This window comes from Chaetodon trifascialis, chromosome 18 (genome assembly GCF_039877785.1).
Source record: "Chaetodon trifascialis isolate fChaTrf1 chromosome 18, fChaTrf1.hap1, whole genome shotgun sequence".
NCBI lineage: Eukaryota > Metazoa > Chordata > Actinopteri > Chaetodontiformes > Chaetodontidae > Chaetodon > Chaetodon trifascialis.
The window spans coordinates 17,499,531-17,520,705 of record NC_092073.1 but is presented as its reverse complement, the minus strand read 5'-3'; the positions used below and the strand labels follow the sequence as shown (position 1 = coordinate 17,520,705).

General features: G+C 44.0%; 2 protein-coding genes across 2 annotated transcripts in view; one reads left to right on the top strand and one right to left on the bottom strand.

Moving 5' to 3' along the window:
* Positions 1-11,751, top strand: part of LOC139347160 (collectin-12-like) — a 36,287-nt gene extending 24,536 nt beyond the window's left edge. The window contains exons 3-10 of the mRNA XM_070986647.1: positions 1,405-1,527; positions 6,911-6,997; positions 7,083-8,126; positions 8,540-9,037; positions 9,592-9,728; positions 9,867-9,976; positions 10,636-10,781; positions 10,877-11,751. Coding sequence (XP_070842748.1) covers positions 1,405-1,527; positions 6,911-6,997; positions 7,083-8,126; positions 8,540-9,037; positions 9,592-9,728; positions 9,867-9,976; positions 10,636-10,781; positions 10,877-10,896 — 2,165 coding nt within the window. The 3' untranslated portion in view covers positions 10,897-11,751. The remainder of the gene's footprint in view (positions 1-1,404; positions 1,528-6,910; positions 6,998-7,082; positions 8,127-8,539; positions 9,038-9,591; positions 9,729-9,866; positions 9,977-10,635; positions 10,782-10,876) is intronic.
* A 117-nt stretch (positions 11,752-11,868) lies between these two features.
* hacd1 (3-hydroxyacyl-CoA dehydratase 1) lies at positions 11,869-20,401 on the bottom strand. Its single transcript, XM_070986573.1, has 7 exons — positions 20,122-20,401; positions 17,571-17,688; positions 16,731-16,749; positions 16,538-16,626; positions 16,080-16,201; positions 13,709-13,887; positions 11,869-13,220 (listed from the first exon to the last, which is right to left on the bottom strand). The coding sequence occupies exons 1-7, from the start codon at positions 20,238-20,240 to the stop codon at positions 13,138-13,140; spliced, it is 729 nt and encodes a 242-aa protein (XP_070842674.1). The 5' UTR covers positions 20,241-20,401; the 3' UTR covers positions 11,869-13,137.
* Between the last annotated feature and the right edge of the window lie 774 nt (positions 20,402-21,175).

The window sequence follows — 21,175 nt, the reverse complement described above, 5'->3', positions numbered from 1 at the left end:
CTAACAGCAGCATGCGGCTGTTGTCAGAGGAGAAAGCTCTACCTGTTCAGCTGCACCAAAGAAAGAGAAAGTTAGCATCAGGCTGGAGAACAGTGGAGCAGTGAGGAGAAAGAGCCCCTCCGTCAGCCAACATATGCAGTGAGCTGTATGGGAGTTTGATGATAGCATACAGTCATTTTTGGAAACACAGAGCGCACCTTCAGGCGGATGAAGGAAAGTAGGTCTGTTTTTGGCCTGTGAGGTGTCATTGGCAAAGAATCAAAACTCTGGAAGTATTACATTTAAAACCCTTTTAAACTCGCAGCACTTGCCCTTGCTCTTTACAGTAAATCTCATGTTCTCTCAGGTTGGCCTCCCCTCCAGCTGGACTCGGTGTTTAACACTCGGTGGTCATTAACGATCCCTTCGCACCCATAAGAAAGAGTCAAGTTGTTAACTTTGGCATCTAAAGCCCCACTGAGACCGCGACGAGCCAATCGGCGCTGCATTTTTAATTCATCGAAGTATTACGTCATCTAATGCATTTGAACTAGATGTGTGGGGAAATCTTTGGCGCTAAATGCTCCCCGCACCTCAGATTGATTAATAATGTCATGTGATCGACTGGCTTTCAGATGGCGATGGTCATGTGTCGCAATCATTGTGTTGCCGTGTTCTTCCTTCATATCACGAATCTGAAGTTTAATTCCAGGTGCATGAAAAAGAAGAACCCCACACACTACCGCACCCCCCAACCTTTCCACACACACACACACACACACACGCACACACGCACACACACACACACTTCCTGAATTGAAAATGAAACGCAGCTGTGTTCCCGTCAGCACTGTGGATCTCGCCACTCATCTGTCATGAAAGATATCCTGGGAAAGGAATATTCCACCAGTGTCCCCACCAGCCTTTTCGTTTGCCTCCAAAGTCAACCGACTCTGCACCAAGAGAAGTTTAAGGTGCAGATTCAGGAGGAGGCGGCGTTTAAAGTACGTTACACGTGATTAACTTTCATCGCCCCTTGTGTAAAACTCATGAAGCCTGTTTGTGGCTCTCCGGGAAGAAATCTTTGTGCGCACGAGAGAGATGGCGACTGAAAAAGAGGAAGTTTGCTGAGTGAAGCCTGAGTTCAGGAAAATAAGCATGTCGCTGAGTGTAAACAAGTCAGTGGGGGGGATTGTTTTTGTGTCCCCTGCCCCTTCACCACCCGGGCCCTAAGGGAACTGCTGGACTCTTTAATGTGGACTCCAGGGCTGTTTGTCCAGATGTGGGACTCCTGGACATGGAGAGTCCCCAGCTAACACCAAATTCTACCCACATGTCCTTTTTAGACCTCGCTGCTCCAGAAAAATGTGCAATAGGCAGCAGAATGTATTGAATCATGTGGTCTTCTTCATTCTTTTGACACAGGGATCCAGGAGGGCACCCAGTGCACCAAGTGTAAGAATGAATGGGCGCTGAAGACCTCCATAGCTCTGCTCTATGTGCTGTGTACTCTCCTCACCATCGCCGTCGCTGTGCTCGGATATAAAGGTAAGACGAAGCTCCTTTCAGCCCAGTGAGCTCCGCTGTTCCCTCACTGTGATCTGATGGCTACAATTACAGGGGCTCGGGATGACAAACATTTCTAAACATCACCTCACTGATGCAATTTGTTTCCTAAAATGCTAAAATGATTTGCTTACGCTGTACTGAGAGAGCCGGCGTCCAAACATATAATTTGATTTCTTGTTAGTGCTGCAGAGAAATACGAGCATTTCTGTTTGATGAGTGTGCGAGTACACTGAGACCTCATGGAGTTCTTAGTCACCAGAGTGGCTTTCTGCACGTCCAAGCATGACATGAATGTTCTTTGGCAGTGTTTCTTTGTCATTATTTAAAGGCAATAGATCGGTAATGGAAAGTATGAGAAGAGGGCCGCCACACCTAAAAAAAATCAGCAATTTTTCTCTCAGAAGTCACTCATTCATACAGAGTAAGGGTTGGTTTTGAGAGTTACAGGAAAAAGGTGCCACTCTCAAGTACTGAGAAGCCACAGCCAGCAGTTGGTTAGCTTAGCTTAGCACAAATACTGAAAGCAGAGGGAATCAGCTAGCGTGGCTCTGTCTGAGAGTAACAAATTTCACCTTCCAGCACTTCTAAAACTCAATAATTAACACATTACACCTTGTTTGTTTCATATCTGCTGGTTACAAGCCTGGTCAAGAAATAGTGCAGCACATAATCCTCCAGCACAACAGCAACTAGTCATTTAACACAGTTTTTGATATATAACATGCTAATTAGTGAGCTTTAGAGGTGGGCGGTATGCAGATTTTATTACCTTCAAAGCTAGGCTAGCTGTTTCTCCGTTTCCAGTCTTTGTGCTAAGCTAAGCTAACTGCCTGCAGACTGTAGCTTCATATTTAGCCTGCAGCCATCAGAGTGCATCGATAACTCTGCAAGAAAGTGAATAAGTGTATTTCCCAAACTGATGTATAGTTTTGGCATGATTTGTCCAGGTTTGAGGTATCTGTCTCTGAGGTTTCTCCTGCTGCCTCAATACAATGCTGTAGTCCAATGGAATTACGTTTTCAGTGTGCAGAGCATTGAAAAAGTACATTTATCTTCTCTTTCCAAAACATCCCCATTAATTTCCATAGACCTCACTGTCAGCAGTTGCAGGCAGAAAATACAGCATGTCTCTTTGTCATTTGGCTGAGCACATCCTTTGAGTTTCGACCCCACTCTCCATGCTTCAGCCCCTCTGTCTCCGCCCCGCAGCCTTCTCTCAGTTTATTTTACCAACACCCCAAAGCTCACACCTCCGGAGAGGGTCTTCAGCCGTTGTGGAGCTGAACTTCCTGGTTCCATTTTTTTCCAGGTCGGGAAACGGTCTCGCCGTCTTTCGGTGACTTGAACCCTGAATGTTACTGCCATAATTGTCCTAAACAGTTCCATATGCAGCTGTATATGTCCCCCTTATTTTCAGCCTGTGAAAATGGCGTGAAGTTAACATGTTCAGGGGTTATCTGTGTACATTAACAATGATGTCCCCTAACTCGCTGAGCTCAGTCGGCCCTACTTGTTCCATGGTGCATGTTTTCATGCGGGTCTAATTGATCCCAGATGAGCAGTGAGTGAACTCGGTGCAGCTCCAGCAGAACCCACTGAAATTGGGTTTTTACTGGCACTGAAGCAGCTCTGTCAAGGGAACCACAGCTCGGCCTAAACACACTCCCAGCTCCAGATGGTTATGTAGTGAGACCGAGAGCGCTCTATGCACTTAACATGTGTGCTTCTCTCTGTCCTCCATCGGTGACCCACAGAAACGTCCTCTATGTGTCTCCTTTGTTTGATGCAGTTTAAGTTTGGCAGGGTTTCAGTGGCCTCCTGTCATCTCTCCCACGGCCTGTTGTCTTGATTGACACGACCAAAGGCAATATGAGGTAATTCTCTGGACCCTGGAGGATTTCGATCCCATTAATTTTCCTCAAAGAGGGTATGAAAAGTGGCTGAAAGAGGACATAATCTGTGCATTTTACCTCTAACTGGTTTTGAATGTGCACAGAAGGTATCACAGAAGCTGAACATCCTGCAGAGTTCAGCGGTATTACAAAGAGGAGCCTGACGAATCAGTGTCTGGATCCATGGAGCCATGCCTTTAAAAAGCTTCAGATAAAAGGTTGAAAATAATTGTTGATTTAAAGTGAGCTGTGTAAAATTTGAAAGACGAAATAACAGTCCTCATCTCAAAGTAAAAAGTCGGATTCATGAGCAATAAAATGCATCCTTTCTCAGTCCAGTTCACTCGAGGATTTTCCTGCTTTGTCTTACTTTGTCTGGTATGACCAGTAGCATTTTGCAGTTAATGTCAGCCAATGTAAGCAAACTTTAGATAGAGGAGTCAGTTCTGACTTTATGACTCTCCTTTCCTGTGCTACTGTCACTGCCACAGCTAAACCTTCTGTTACAGTAAAACAAGATGTAAACAAACCTCACTGAGCGACATGCTTGTTGTGTGTCGTACGTTGTTGTTGTATTGTAACACCGTTTAATGACACTTAGGATTTTGTATCTGGTTGAGCTTAAAATACCTGAAAAATGTGCAGAGCAGTTTGTAGATGGTGTCTGGCCCTGAGCACTGCCTGCAGGCTGCCTTTCAGGCTGCAGGTACATTCACCAACAGCAGCCTTTTGTAGCCTGACAGGCAAAACCCAGGGCAGCAAAGTCCCTATTCTCTCACTGCTTCTGCCCATAAAGCTTATGGATGTGAGCACAGGTGATAATTAAAAGCAACCTAAATCAAGCTGCTCTCCTCTCATCTAGATTTTTGCAGCTGGACAGTCAGAGGACTCTTTACAGAGATTTAAGTGGCCAAATCAGCTTTTTAACTATAAAAGTTGGGGGAGGCAGTGACAGAAATTTAGAGAATGAGGCAAAGGAAAATGCCTTCATGTCAATTAGTTGTTGAGAATATAGAGTTACTGACTTTTTCCAGTTGATCAAAAGGACATTCAGCACAACATTCAGTGAGTAAACCATGATTTTAGTAATCAAGCATATAATATTTCTGTAAAAACATCACATGAAGGCCCTAGATTTATGTTTAGATCCACTTCCACTTAAAACATCAGTTTGCCCTCAGATGTTTTTCATATTTCTCCCAGCAGCTGTACGTTACACTGAGTTTTGAGATTCTTGCCCCACGGCTCTGAGAAGTTATAAAAGACACAAAGCATGGAGTTTACTCTGCGCTAACTTCATAACTATTTTTACTATTCCTGACTTTAAATGTACTGTATAAGAAAGTTGAATTTTACAAGACAACCTGGACAGTTTTAAGAACCACCCACACAAGAGCTGGAAGGATTTCAACTTGGGTACAAAACAGCTCATTTTTACAACATTTGCACCGAGAAGGTCTTTGCCAAAGTAGCGCTCTCCTCAGCAGCCCTGTTGCAACTTCTTTGCATGTGTGTTTTATGGTTAATTTAGCTCCAGTATGATGCAATGAGTCTCTCTGGATGCCAGGACATGGACAGAATGTATGGAAAAGGTCCAGAAATGTCTGCATGTGGGAGTGCTTGTGTTAGTTTCAGTTTGCAGGCGAGTGTGTGTGTAAGTGTTGATGAAAGAAACAATGTGCCGTAGGTGAAGCATATGGTTCAGGCCTGTGGACTTGAAGTCAAAATCTGGAAATGGGTCCCATATAGTTTAGTGAGTGGAACACGACCTGTCCACCGGACCATTTTCTCCCATACGTAAAAATAATGTAGTAATCCCTGGATAATTTTATAGGTTCATATGGTTTCAAATGTGTTTATTTGTTCCATGAGACAACATTAGGTATGTTTCTAGGACAGCTAATAGGGTGAAGAAAGGAAACAAGAAACAGCTTTGACCATATTGGTTAAACATTCATTTTCCAATTTGAAGTTTCCCAAACATTTCAGTGTCAATTACTCAGAGGTAACTCAGAGACTATTTTTCCATAACAGGCATAAAAGGTCTCCTTTATTCACAGTCTGGAAACTAAAGAATAATTTTCTTTTGCCTTTGAAGTCTTTATTCTTTAGTGTAAGTCTTTATTAAGTTTTCTTTTATTTTTCATTCAAAGGAATTGTTTGACGTTTTGAGAATTGTACTTAATTGCTTTCTTACAGAGAGATCAATCTGCCTCAAGCTTTATATTCGCCCAACAGAAGACAGTTAGCTTAGCATAGCACAAAGATGGAAACAGTTTTGAACATTTAGCGTGGCTCTGTCCGAAGGAAATAAACACACATTTCAGCACTGCTCCCAGAAAATAGTCAAGAAAGCCATAAAACCATTTTGATTTGTTCACTTTGGTTTTTTAGTGAGCTTTAGAGGTGCTAGCAGGCCAATTTTGTCACTTTTTCTATAGAGCAAGGCTAGCTGTTTCCAGGCTTTATGCTAAGTTAAACTAGGCAGAGGCTGGTGGTAGTTTCATACTTAACAGACAGACATAAGACATATCATGTCATCAAACTCTCAGCAAGAAACCAGGCATATTCTCCAAAATTTGAATATTTTGCTTTAAGTTTAATACACACAGGATATAAACTGGTGGTTAAGTATTATACCACAACCTTAAGGCCACTATTAGAGTTAATCAGGCCATAAATAAAAGGCTTTACCTGTGTCCCCATTCGGAGGGATCGATGGATTTAAAGCAGCTCATCTTGTCTTTCTGGTGATTTGACCTCTGGAGGTGAAAGCCTTGTGACTGAACTGTTGTCTTAACTGTTGGAGCAAACAGCTGGGATGCAGCTTCCCAGCAGAGGAGCCCATGCAGTTCCCAGTTAGAGGATGTGTCCCCCTGGCGAGGCTGGTGGTAGAAGTGGGCTGATTCCCTGGAATCCCAGACACATTCCAGAGGAAATGAACACCGGTGTCGCCTGTGGGGGCGTGAAGAGGCTCCCTGCCATAGCGTCTGTCTCTTTGATCCGCATGTTTACTGAAGCCCCCCCCCCCCAGGTCACTTCCTGTCCCCAAGGGCCTTCGCCAGTGTCTTCCCATGCACCTCCAACTGTGGTTTCTGTCATTGGCCACCCACTCCATCTTTGCTGAATCAATGTTTCGTCCTCCCTCCTCCCTCTCACCCTCCATTTAATTGCACTCCAACTCCAAATACGGCTTTTTCCGCATCTCCCTGCCTCTGTCACACTCTAAATCTGGCCTAACCCAAGAGATTACATTAATCGTGTCCACCATTATTACATGCCTACAAGATATGTAGACACATCTCTTATAGTGTCTGTCAGTGAATTTCATTGGCTTCTGCGCTGATCCCTTTTATATATGATGTCTGTGGTTGCAGGCAATTCAGGTCTGTTATATCTTAATAAAACATGGAGCCTGTGATGAGACTGTGACACTAACCTTTGTCCTACCTGTCCTGTTTTTCTTCCAGTGGTGCAAAGAGTTGACAGTGTGTCTGAAGGAATTGCAAACTATGGAGGAAAGATAATAGCTGTTGAGAGTGATTTAAAAAAGCTAGGTAAGTTTGGGTTTGAACTGGACTCAAAGCTAAAGCGAGAGTCTGAGACATTTTTCTGACTTATTGTGCAAATCTCTGTCTTCAGATGATCAAGCAGGGGAGAAGTCGGAGAACACCACCACAGAGATCCAGGCTTTTAAGAACAACATCTGGAATCTCCAGAGGCAGCTGTCTGCGGTGGAGGAACGCATCCACAGCGATCAAGCTAAGCTGAGTCAGCTGGAGAACATTGGCTCAGACATCCAGAGCAACCAGGGCTCCATTCAGGGACTGCTGGATAGCAACACGGCCACCCTGCACTCTGTAAATGGCACCCTGCAGTCTTATGGCAGCATCATTGGGGGTCTGCAGGACGACACAGCCAGGCTGCAGAGAGAACTCCAGCAGCAGGTGAAACTTCAGGACCAGGCGCTGCTCAGCATCAGTAGCCTCAACTTCACCCAGGCCCAGCAGAGAGGCCTCATCGCCGTTCTGCAGCGCTCAGTGGATGACACCAGCCAGGCCATCCAGAAAATGCGCAATGACTTTCAGAGCCTCGAGCAGACGGCCAGACAGACCCGCTCGGACGCTGAGTGGCTTCGCAGCAAGGTGGAAATCCTGCAGGTCATGGCCAGTAATGCCTCAGTTCTTGCAAAGGCCAACAATGACAGCCTGGAAGAGGTGGGATCACAGCTCACTTTTATAGCAAACGAGCTCCAGAACACCAGCAGCCTGGCTGACGCTCACGACCAGACCCTGAGGGAGATTTTGGACCAGCAGAGGGACTTCAGTAACCTCACATCCACCAAGTTCGACCGACTGGAGGTGCGTCTGGATGAGTCAGAGCAGAGCATGGACCGCGTGACTGGCAACATCAGCTTCACCACGCAGCTCCTGGGTGCCATCAACCTCAACCTGAACGAGCTGCGCACTTGTTCCGAGACCATCGGCCGCCACTCAGACTTCTTGCTAAACCTCAACAGCAGCATGACAGATGTGAGGACAGATGCAACCAGCCTGAGGTCCCAGCAGGAAGAGCTGGCAGCACGTTTGGACAAGGAAGTCACCAACCTCTCTATTGTCATGGAGGAGATGAAGCTGGTGGACACCAAGCACTCACAGCTAATAACCAACTTCACTATTTTAAAGGGTGAGGGCCACAGTGTGCGTTGTACTAATGAAATTGATAGATAATAAAAAGAGATAGATAAGAAGACTGATACCACAGTAAATATGAAGCAACAACCAGCAGCTGGTTAGCTTAGCTTAGCACAAAGACTGGAAAAGGGGGAACAGCTAGCCTAGCTCTGTCTAAAGATAACAAAATCCATCTACCAGCATTAACATGCTATATCTTCTTTGTTTAATCCATACAAAAACCAAAGTCTACAAAACAAAAGTTGTTTTTTTTCTTGGAGTTATGTGACAGATATTAAGCTAGGCTAACCGGCTACTGGCTGTAGCTTCACATCCTGCAGAGGTGACAGTGGTGTCAATCCTCAGCCCTTTCCCCAAAATGTTGAATGTTTGTTTCATTATCTTACACTATGTCTTATTTTTCAGGTCCCCCTGGTCCCCGAGGGCCAAGAGGGGACAAAGGACCTCAGGGACCATCTGGTCAGCCTGGCCAGAAGGGAGAGAAAGGGGAAAAAGGTTCTCCAGGGATACGAGGAGCTAGAGGAGAGCAGGGTATCCCGGGACCACCAGGTCTGCCAGGGTTAAAAGGCCTGCCAGGCGCACCGGGCAGCCCTGGGTCCAAGGGTTCCCGAGGGTCAGGAGGAAGGGCCGGACCTCCTGGAGCTAAAGGAGAGCCAGGTACTGCTGGTCTGCCTGGAAGAGATGGACAGCCTGGTCCTCAGGGGGCACAGGGCCCACCGGGTATCAGAGGCTCAATGGGACCAGCTGGTGAGCAGGGGCCAAGGGGACTGCCAGGACCAGTGGGGCCTCCAGGGCCAGCAGGACCACAGGGACAACCAGGAATGCCAATCAGGGGTCCAGTAATTCCTTTTGGCCCCGTGTCTCTGCAGGATGAGGCAGTGGCCCCGACACTATGGGCCCCAGGTACGACTTCACTCATGAAGTTTGTGTTGCAGTTTCACATTTCAACACTTTCCTACAATCATCTCATGAGATGCTGAAGTGATGGATTGAATCAGATAGCATCAGCGTACATCGCTAGATCTAGTTTTGTACAAATTTACTGCTTTGTTTTATCTCTCCAGAAAAAGAATACTGTATTACTCGCATTAAATGACACGTTAAAAGAACATCTGAACTTTTTTGTTTTCTTACCGAGAGTTAGATGAGAAGATCGATATCTGCGAGTATGAAGGCATAGCTAGCAGGTGGTTAGCTTAGGTTAGCATGAAAACAGCGAACAGGAGAAAGACAAAAACAAAATATTCTTACCATAGCTCATATTTGGATGCAGCCAGGTTAACTGTTTCTCTGTTTCCACCCTTTATGCTAAGCTAAGCTAACCGGCTGCTGTTTCTCGCCTCATATTGGCAAGAAAGCAAATAAGCGTCTTCCCAAAAATGTCATTTGTTTTTATAATGAACGTTTTTGAGGATTTATTTTTTAATTATCAAATTAAATGACGTGATGTTTTACAGGATGTCCTTTTGAGTGGCTAAACTACAGAGACAAGTGCTACTTCTTCTCCAAAGACCTGCACAGTTTTGATGACGCTAAGGCAACCTGTGAATCAGCGTCTGCTTCCCTGCTGATCATCAACGATATGGAGGAACAGGTGACTCATAACAGATTTTTGCACTTAAAGACTGAAATCCATCAAAATCATTATGTAATGGAAGGAACGGTTGTCGTTGCTCTGCAGTGTGTGAGGTAACTTCTCAGTTGTGCTTTTTCTGTCCTCATGTGACCTCAGAAATGGCTGAAGAAGCAGACCTTTGGAAAGGGTTATTTCTGGATGGGTCTGACCGACAGGGAGGAGGAGAACGTTTGGCGCTGGCTGGACGGGACTGAACCTGCTTTCACGTCAGTACTAAATCAGAAAATAGCTCTCTCTTAGGGAATGCCATATCCTGTATGAAAGTAGGGGCTGTTCCTGGGATGGATCATTTGTGTCAGAGCTGTGCAAAATACTGCTTTCCAATAATAATAACACGCAGTAGGCTCTCAGTTACATAAAACAACACCAAATAAACACGCAAAGTCTTCTGAAAGTCTCAACTTTCTGATATTTCCTGATTGCTCTGACCTGCATGCAGAACTCACCGCTCGTCTATTCCTGCTGCCCAAACAAAGCAAACAGCTTCACATGCAATAAAGCTTCATTTATTTAGGGTGGTCCATCCAGAGCAGTTCCCTCTGGTTTGCATGTGTACAAAAGACAACAAGAGCAAAAATCCAACATTTAGACAAACGTTAACGCTCACGAAACGGATAAGGTAACAATGTCTGATACCATCTGAACACAGCGATGTGGGATAAAAGCCTGTTAACCTCAAAGATCCACACCGGTGGTCTCAATTAAAATTTCAAAACTTGCCAAAGAAATCAGATGATCCAACTTCAATTCCGGCTGCAGTTGATTCTCTTTTATATCCCTCCTCCACCGCTGTGGTTTTCCACCCGTCTCTTGGATGAGGTGCTGTAAATCTAATGTGTGACCGCCCCCTGCTGTTTGCCTGCAGGAAGTGGAAGGCCGGTCAGCCTGACAACTGGGGCCATGGCCATGAAATGGGAGAAGACTGTGCTGGCCTCATCCACGAAGGGTTATGGAATGATTTCTTCTGTGAAGATCTCATAAGCTACATCTGTGAGAAGGAAATGGAGACCTGTACGTCTGTTTCTCTCTTAAATCCTACTCAGCAAGGATCTTCAGGGTGATTTCCCCACAGGTCTTCTCATGTCTTTCTGTATCTTTTCCCGCAGCAAGATCGCCTGGATCGTAGCGATGTCTTGAAAGGGAGCTTGCGGTGAGCAGCTAGACTTCCCCCATGTGGCCCCGGTCCACTGACGCAGCACATGGAGAGTCCATACGGAGAGAGCAAAGGGACAATTTTGAAATGAGCCCAGGGCTGCAGCAGCAAACGTCTCTCCGACGTTGAAGAGATGCCTTTCTCCTCCTGAGTGAACCCAGTCCAACTTTACCAGCAAGTGCAATACAGCAAGGCAATCAAAGATGGAGGACTTTTATTTTTTAAAGTACCAAATCAACAATTGATTTATATATATAAATATTTTTATGGTTATTTGAAGTACGTTTTATAAAACTGTATTCCATGTGCAACTGAATATCTGAATGTATATTTCATTATGCAAGTTTTGTAGGAAATTATAAATTCTATGAAGCCAAGTGGACTTACCGTAGTGCTTTTCATAACATGTAATTGTCTTCAAATAAAAGGGTGCAAAATGATGCGTAACAAACATCATGTCGCTGATATGCTATCTTTGAGGAGCCTGTTATCTATCCTCACTAATGTCTATTTAGCATTTTCATTTATACGAGTAGAAACAAGAAGTATTTACGCATAAATACAGAAAAATGTCACAATCAGTTTAAGTTCAAGACTGCAAGTTTACAGTTTAGTACTCTGATACAGTATTTTGTGATTAGGAGATCTATTTTTCACTATTACAGACGTACATGTATGTTTATGACTATGAATCTGTGGATCCTACCTACGAATATAAAATGTGCCATTTTCTGCACTCAGGTACTGTTTCCTGTTATTAAAAAAAACACTTGAGTTAAAACAGCAAAGATGAAGGAAACTCTCACAAATAAATCTGTAAAACCTGCGAGATGTTTGCATCCGTTGGCTTGTTTCTACTTTTTTATGCAGATCAGACGAACAGATCCAGAGTCAGGTGATCTGTCTGCATATGACTCGGTGTGAGCGTCATCACAAAACTCTCCACAGTATTTTAGAATTTAGTTTATTGATTTTCCACAAAAAGGTATTTTCACATTTCTGTTGTTTTTTCCTTGAAAAATAACTTTCCCAGTGATTTGACATTGACTTTTATTGTTTTTCTCCTCTCTAACCCAGATTATAGGCAGAACTGTTGGTTTTCTTCCTCTCAATCATTTCACATCCTGGTTTCCTACTTTAGGTCAAATCCAATCACAGTCACTCCTTCAGCTGCACAGAAGATTGAAATGATCTCACAATAGCACCTTTTGTAGGAGGGAATCTAACTACCTTTCGATCAACACGGACATGAGATCCTTTATGTTAAAAAACAAACACAACAGCGACTGAAGACCGCGAGCGCTATAGTCCCGGCGGTCTCTAGGAAAAGCCACTAGTCTATGAAGACTCGGGTTTGTTGAAGATGCACTCTTGTAAATTAATTTGACACAGTGAACATCAAAGCAACATAAAAGAATGCAGAAGCAGAGCCGAGCAGGCAAAATGTTAAGTCTGAGCTGTGCTTGCTCAGGATGCGAATGCATTAAGAAATACGCTTCTTATGAGCCGCTCACATCACGTTGCATCATTTACACATAAAACAAATATACGCAGAAGAAGCAGCACATTGTCTAAATGCAGATTTATTGTCGAGGTATGATAGAACTATGAATATTCTCTCTTTTGAAACCTTGGTTTGTTACAGCCATGCTCTGTCTGTGTAAAATCACTGCGCTGGAATAAAACATAATAAAACTGCCAATTTGGTAGGCTGGGCGATGAAGTGCGGACGACTTCAGGAGACACAACTTACAATCTTCCTCCCATGCTTCATTTCACGTTTCCATGAAAGCCTCTCATTTGCCTTCTTCTCCTTCAGACAGGTGGGTGCAGTGCTGTGGCTCATGTTTTTCAGTGCAACAAGGTGCAATAAGGCTGGCGGGTGAATAAAGGACTCAGGATCAACGTCAGGCTTCTGTCTCAAGCTCCAGCAACACTGGGACTGTAAACATGTTTCCAATATTACCACTCAGATAGGAATTAATCCTGTACAGAGATGCTTAGGATCAGTTATTACTGCTCAGTACTGATGAACTCCTTTCTTCCTGATTATCACAGCCAATAGCTCTCGTCATCTGTGCGGCTCTTCCGGTCCCGTGCAATGAAGAATGTAACGGCCGATGGTGCTAAAGATGAGGATGGTGGGGGTGAAGTGAGCGGGTGAGGTGGAGGCGGGTCTGGCTCAAACGAAGGCGAACTGAGGCGGTGGCTCGTCTAGTCGTCCTTCTCCACGATGACCTCGCCGTGAAGCACCCTTCTCCTCTGTCGCAGCATGTGGAAGTAGAGCTGGGGAAACACTGGAGAAAAGGAAGATAAAGAGGATCGATCACAGAGTCGGCACTTTTCTAACTGATTTTCTGTATGTTACAATCACTTATTTGATAGGAAAATAGCTCCGGAGGCTTCAGTGAGAACATGTTTCCTGTCTCTCTCTAAAGGCCCCAAAAATCATCTTAAAAATCAAACATGAAATTGTGAAAATCACTGACCTGGACACTTCAAACTAAAGTGACTTTCAGAACATTTGCTGATTAGCCTCTTAAAATTAGCATTTTCTGCGTGGATGTTGTATTGGATTGCACTGTTCATGCAATGATTTCCACAGCTAATACATCCCCCTAAATCCTACACACTGCACCTTTAATCATGTAGATTTACTGCTACAGTCAGTATTAACTAATGCTAATAGCTCACTTGTCATGTTTATAGTTTTTAAGAGGCCATTAGCATCATACCCTGAACAGTGTTTCATCGTAAAGTGCAGCGTAGGATGAAGAAAGCTTACGTGGGATGTAGGACAACATGAGGATGATGAGGCAGTAGTAGTAGTCGAAGGACACGTTATACAAGTTGGGGAGCCTCATGGAGTACATCCCAGATCTGCGCACGAACGGCAGAGCAGCATAAATGGTCATCAGTTCTCCGATGACTCCCAGGGGGTACAAGACGATGAAGAGGTTGTATCTGAAAGACGAGTTTTACACGGTCACACACCTGTAGAAAAACACTCCTGCAGTTTGTGGATGTTAGAGCACACACATGCTGAGATGTCCAAACACAATCCACACTCAATGCAACCACAATCAATGCATGTGTGCAACAGTCAGATGCTCTGATGGAAGCAGATGTAACATAAAGTGTATTAATAAGACAAGTAAAAATCTGGGATTGACAGTGCTATGCTGCAGTTTTCTTGGAGTTGGAGTGTTGTTGGAAAACTTTGACATTCGAGACTTAACAGTTGGCTGCCAAACAGCAACTGATCAGGAATTGGTCAGGAATGCTGCTCAGTCGCCAACCGTCAATCATGGATACTGGAGATACCCACAATGTTCCAGAAAACTGGAAAACGGAAATCAATGTGGAGCCGAGAGAAAGAAGAGGCTGAGATAAAACGACATTGAGGTCACCAAAAAACAGGAAAAAACTCCTTAATGTCTGCTTTTAAAATACAACCTTTTTGTAAAAAATGTGATGCAACGTGTTGGTTTTACAGTAAGGTTATTCTTCATATCACAAGTGCTGCTGGAGTTTTGACCTTCAGACTTCTTCCCTTATCCCTGCACTTTGAAAGTGGGTGTAGTTGAGCTAGAAATCCTTAATCTGCTTCTATAACATATTGGAGGAAACCAGCCAATCAAGAGTGACTTCCAGTGCTAACGATGGGGGGGTGACTGAACCTTTGACGTGGATCTCTGGTGAAAAAGCATTTGATTTGGGAGACGGTGTCATGGTCAAAGCTGCAGGATCTGCTTGTGACTGAAATTTGTGCCTCCGACGACTGAGACAATGCTCTACATGCAAACACAGACGATCTCTCAACCTGGATGAAAACTAGGGTTTCAATAAGTTGGAGTAACCATAAAACACGGTCCCAGATTCGTCCTAAAATCATCTAAAATTCAGACTCGAGCTGCTGTTTGCGATATTCTTCATCATCACTTCACATGAGTGTGAGCTCGCCCGCCTCCCTTTGTGACAACACACGGCCTCTCGAGCGCGATCTCCGCCATGAGCCCGACGCACAGAGACCCTGCATTCAGTCAAGAGCGCAGCAAAGGCTCGGGGGAGCGTCTCAGCGGATGTGAGAGAAATGTTGGCCGAACATTCCATGACCAAAACAGATGGTCTTAAAAACAGGAGCAGCTGAACATGAGCCGCTCTCCCGGAGGGCCTGGCGTCTCCTCCGTGCTTAAAGAAAGCCGTGAAGCGTGGGGGGCAGGGAGGAGAGGGGCATTCAACGCACAAGAATCAACTCCCCGACACAAAAGAGGGACTGGCACGAAACTGAGTCCTCTCCTGAGGATCACGTGGCAAGCGGACGCAGCAGGAAAGTGAGCATTTTGCTGGCCAGCCTCTGTTTGTGGGAACGTGGAGACAGAACAATGTGTCGCCTTGTAAATGAGTGGATGTAATATGCAAACTTCAGTATTCTGAAGGGAGATCTCTGGGCTGTAAGATGCCAAGTCTGTGTGTCGGACAGCTATCAGTGTGTACAGCTGACGGCCCTCCAGACGACTCCAATTTCAAATGAGCTACTGTAGCAGAGAGGCACACAAGGCCAGACCGCCGCGTCACAGCCGCTCTTCATACAGTCGGCTTATGTCACCGTACAGCTGAGAGCCATCGTCATCACGACTCACTCATAATCAGTGCGGTGCTATGGGCTGATAATTAAGCCTTTGCATTTAAAGCAACACTTTCTTTGATGGCTAACCTCATCAGAAGTTGTGTTTTTTAACTGTATGTCAGGATGAATGCACACCATCGTAAACCACGCTTCATTCTACTTTTAAATCTGTTTTTTAAATGATTTGATAAAACAGCCCTAAATGTCAGCCTGTGTTTTGTATCTTCTGCATGATCAGTATTGTCACAGCACAATGTTAGCAGTTAGTTCGTCTATCATTTACACAGAATGGCTAATGAGGTGCTAATCAATAAACACACACATGCTTCTCCTCTGTGTGTGAGCCAGGCGATACTTAATACACACAACGGCTGCACTACTTCCTGATGTAAAGCCGCTCTAGGCCCGGGGAGGGAAACATGCCAGAGGTGAAATCGGCAGATCAGTGCCAGCATGCTCAGACACAATGTCCGACAAGGTAAAGTCACTTCAAGCTCGTCCTGGCCGCGAGCGACGGCGTCTCCACCTGGCCCATTTGATGAAGTACGGCAGGTGGTGGAGCAGGTTGAATGTGTAGTAGGAATATCTGGTAATCTCTGTCATCGTCCACACAACCAGGAATAGGATTACGCTTTCTTCACTCTGGATCTTCATTCAAGTCAGACAAAAATGGCAGATGTACAGATTTACGGTGGTGCTTTCACAGGGGCTCGTGCACAGAAAACACTAAAATCTATCTTTGCTTGCAGAATATAATCAAGATGTTCACAGTGAAGAAAGAAACAGTAATAGTAATTGTGCTATTTTTCATTTGCTTGTGCGACTACATTTACTTTAAACAACATACATAATATGTGCACAAAAGCAAACAAAGGAGCAGGAAAAAACAGAGAGGCATCAATAATGACTTAAAAGAAGCTTGTGTGGCTAACTGAAACCCTGCAGCAGCAGCTGCAGGGTGTCATGCTCTCCTCTCATAGTCACCTGTCTGATGCTGTTGGTGATGAACCAAACCATGAAAATGCGTGAACACACTTGAACCCCGGTTACAATCACAGAAGTCCTCACGATCCCTGCAGCAGAGCAGGAGGAGAAAACAAGAGTCTACAGCTGCAGAGGTGCCAACGTGCATTTCTTTACATTTAAACATGAGCCATAAACAAAAATCACCACATACCGATGGCACAGTGTCCCACCTGTAAGACAAGACACACGCCAATCAGAATCTGATACGAAGAATCAAAAATCAAACTAGGGGTGGGCAAAAATATCGATATGGCAATATATTGCAGTACTTTGTCCTCCGATTCAATATTGATATTCAAAATTTGAATATTGATATTTTTTCAATGAATAAATCATATTTCAGACGGGTTGTAAGTCCAGTACGACTTCCGCGGGGTGTCGCTGTACCGCTACCTCACTGCAAGGCACTCTTCTTCTCTTTTTTTCCCCTGGCGGTTGCAGTGAGGAAGTGGAGCCGGAAAAAAACAAGTAAGCGCGGCTGGTAACGTTATACTAGAGACGCCCTCAAACTTTAAGGCAGATGTTTGGTGGTACTTTGGATTCCAAAGGAAAGGAGAAACACACAGTGAGCTGGACAAAGTATACACTCTTTGCAGACACTGTTTCACTCCCATTAGATATTCAGGTAACACAACAAACTTGCGAACTCATTTAGCATGACACCACCCCGACATATTAGCTCAACTCATGTTGTTCATGCAAATATGTTGTAACTTGCACTTGTATAGTTACAATAAAATGGCATGGATAATTTGAATTACATTGTTTTGACTCCGTTTGTCCCATGAATTATCACTACATACAACTCAGATTTTAAGATGCATAATGCCTTTTACATTTTTCAGTGAACTATGTAGAATATCGCAATATATCGCAAAATTTGGATTTCACAATATCATATCGTATCGTGACTCAAGTATCGTGATGTGTATCATATCGTGAGGTCCTTGGCAATACCCACCCCTAAATCAAACAGTGTTCAAATTCTTACCTCAACTAGTGCGAAGGTCTGGAAGAACTTGAGCGTCCTCGCTATACTTCTGTACAGACCCTTGTGTGTGCCTTTCTGGATGTAGAAGCGCAACATCGCCATGGCCAAAACCATCCACCTGGAGAAGAAAAATAACCGGCACCGCTCAGTGTGAACAGTAAGACTGTCAGGACATAAGGGACGGATGGCTTCCTGTCTCCCAGTGCTGATACAAGAGAATCTGGCCAGTGAAAATCATGTTCTCCAGCTCTGCACATGTTTTCAGACGTCCTGTTAGCAGCCAATATATCAGTATAAAACAATCCAAATCAGATGCTGCACATATGTATGTTATTGCTTCAGTTAGGAAACTAAAGAACAGGAGAGACACCAGCTGAGGACAGAATATAAAACATACAGAATGAAGAAAATCCACATCCAGCACAGCAGCAACATGACAAAGAGTTCATGGCCACGCACACCAAAAGTTAAGCTGACTCTCCATCAGTCTGCGCAGTTTAAATCTTCCTCTCACGTCTGCTTCAAAGAGACATTCGCACAAATTCTGTTTGCATTTTAAGAGTCAAGCATTCACAGCTAACGTACATCATATTAACGTGTTTAAAATTTGCATCCAATCTGCACAAAAGTGCCTTATTCACATTCATATTAGCAGCATATTGGCTCTTTATTAGTCATTATACAGCACTTATTAACACCTTATTCTGGATGTTTGGGTTATTCATAATTAAGTTCATAATTCATGTACAACAGCTTCCATATTTACTGTCAATCAGCAGTAATTCTGAGGTTACTGAGGGGAAACTCTTAGCTAATGGTCTAATAGTTGTAGCCTATGGTCACGCAGAATAAGACAGATGATTAGCTGAGGGTCATAGCTTCCATTTGTTTTATGACAACAGTTACAACAATAGCCAACAGTTAACACAAACCAGTGCAAACATCTGTACGCTCTTTCACTCAGACTTCAAAAGTTCTGAGTAAAGATGACCAAACTGCTCCTGAACTCTTAATATACAACCGAAATATAATCCAGGTGAAACATTCAAAGCTCCTTCAAACAAACTCCTCATTCTGTCCTCTGACACTGAGCTGCTTCAGGACAGACTTCAGGACAGATTATCTCACAGATCAGCCAACAGGATCAACCATTAAGTATCAGAAATGACAGTAGAGTGCATGTTACAGTACTGGGAGGTCAAACACGTCGTGTTCAGCTGGAGTCAAACAGACAAACGTCGCTCTGATATAAACTTAAACAACAAATCTGTGTCACGGTCAGTTGGTATGAATGGAAAAGTGCTGATGCCTGCCTGTACAGTCATTAATGTCATAATGTTTCATAGACAGCCCAGATTAGCTGTAAGTGAAGCTGTAATCAGTGGTGGAAAGTAACTAAGTACTTTTATTCAAGTACTCTACCAAGACCTACTTTGACTTTAACTTTGTGATCCTACTCCACGACATTTCAGAGGGAAATCTGTACTTTTTACTACATTTATCTGACAGTTTCTTCACACAAATGAAGATTTTACATGAATAAAATCATGTGATCGGTTTCTAAAATGCAGATTTTAAAGATTAAACCAGTGGCTGGTCGGCCCCACGGTCACGCCTCAGACGTCTCCCAGTGTGTTACTTTTTACTCTACTGCATGTGTTTGACAGCTTTGGCTACTTTGCAGATTCACATTAATAATACAAAATATGATCAGGTAAAATATATGATGTATTACTTTAGATAAAGACAAAACTTCATTGTCAAAATTAGCAAGCTACCCAGCAGTATATAAAGCAAAATATAGGCCTCCTATAATATATATAGTATTTAGAGTCCAGTCATATAATGTACAGTATTCTGGGCCATTCTGCATAATGAGTATTTTTGTACTTTGGGTATATTTGATGCTAATACTTGTGTACTTTCACTTGTGTAACATTTTGCTACTTTTGCTGAAGTAAAAGCTCTGAATACTTCATCTATCACTGATCTGACAGCTCTGTGTTATGGCTGAAGTGACACACGAAGACAGCTACTGAATCCAACCTGTCTGAACTGCCACTTTTTCGCATATAAACAATGGAAATCGACTGGCTTTGATATTCACAAATGTTATGTTGTTACTGAAAAATGTGCCCATTGAGCATTTCAGTGTCCCGGACCGGAGCTCCAGTGTCAGCGCGCTCCGGCTATACTTATCACTGGAGCTGTGGGACGCGCGGTGGGCCTTGACGCAGACGCCGCGCAGTCAGCCCTATTTGGACACGGCTGCAGCGCCAGCCTGTCACTTTCACCCAACGCCATTCATTCATTTTCCAACACTCACACACATATTTTCATCTTTTTCTCGTTTTTTACTCTCCAATCTTCCACTCAACTTTTCTCCAGCTCCGGCGAGCCGCTGGATTTTCAGCCAGCTGGACGCACACTTTCGGCTTGACACTAACTCACACAGTCCTATAAACAGCAACACGCTTCCAGTTTTTTAGGGAGCGGCTAACTTAAAGGCTTTTCTTATTAATAGGCGACGTGGGCGGAATTACGCACGTACCCGGCGGTCATGGCGATGTTGTAGAAAGTGAGCCATGCGGTGACGAGGGCGCTTTTCGTTCTCTTCTTGTTGTTGTTTTCCTTCTCCTCAACCGCGCCGTCCTCCTCGCTGGACGCCATGGTACCGGGGGCAGGGTGGGGAAGTCAGGCAGGGGGCTGACAGCTGGGGGCTGGTGGGGAGGGGAGCAGCAGGGTCATCCATCCATCTATCCGCCCACGGCGCCCCTCTCTCGCGGGACTAGTGCTGCAACAAGCGCGTGGCCTGCCGGTGGGCCGCACGCGGTTATTACGCAGTGTGTGTGTGTGTGTGTGTGTGTGTGTGTGTGTGTGTGTGTGTGTGTGTGTGTGTGTGTGTGTGTGTGTGTGTGTGTGCTTAAAACTGTACCAATGGCATCAGTACTGCAGTGGTGGAATGTAACTGAGTACATTTACAAATTTGAGACACTTAACTGGTTTGTCCATTTTCTGCTGCTTTCTGCTTCTGCTCCACTACATTTCAGAAACAGTTTCTTTAAGTTTATTATCATTACATTATTAAAGTAAAGCAAGTTATTGTGGGGTTAAAACATGCAAATAACTTTATTTGTCGTCATCTGCTCATAACTGACAGACATTGGAAACAGGCACAAAGGCCGCCTGGATATAATCTGGTTTATTTATTTTAAGCTGCAGATGACTTTTCCTCTTGGAACGAAAACTGTGAAAACAGTCTGACTCCTCACAGCATGAAGCCTCGAGCCTGAGCTTTGTTTTGGCAAGGAGGCATTATAAGGAACTGAAGGAGAAGAGGCCTGTGGTATTATTATTATTATTATTATTATTATTATTATTATTATTATTATTATTATTATTATTATTATTATTATTATTATTATTATTGAGTTTAACATATCTACAGGTATTAATCTGGACTGGTCTGGCTGTCATGGAGGCTCCGCCTGAGAAACTGCATCAATGCAGAATCTAAAATTAGCTCTTCTAATCTCATCCAGTAGAAATGTGTATAAACCTAAGACAGCACCAGACCAAAGTGCAGACCACCTGACCCTGATCCA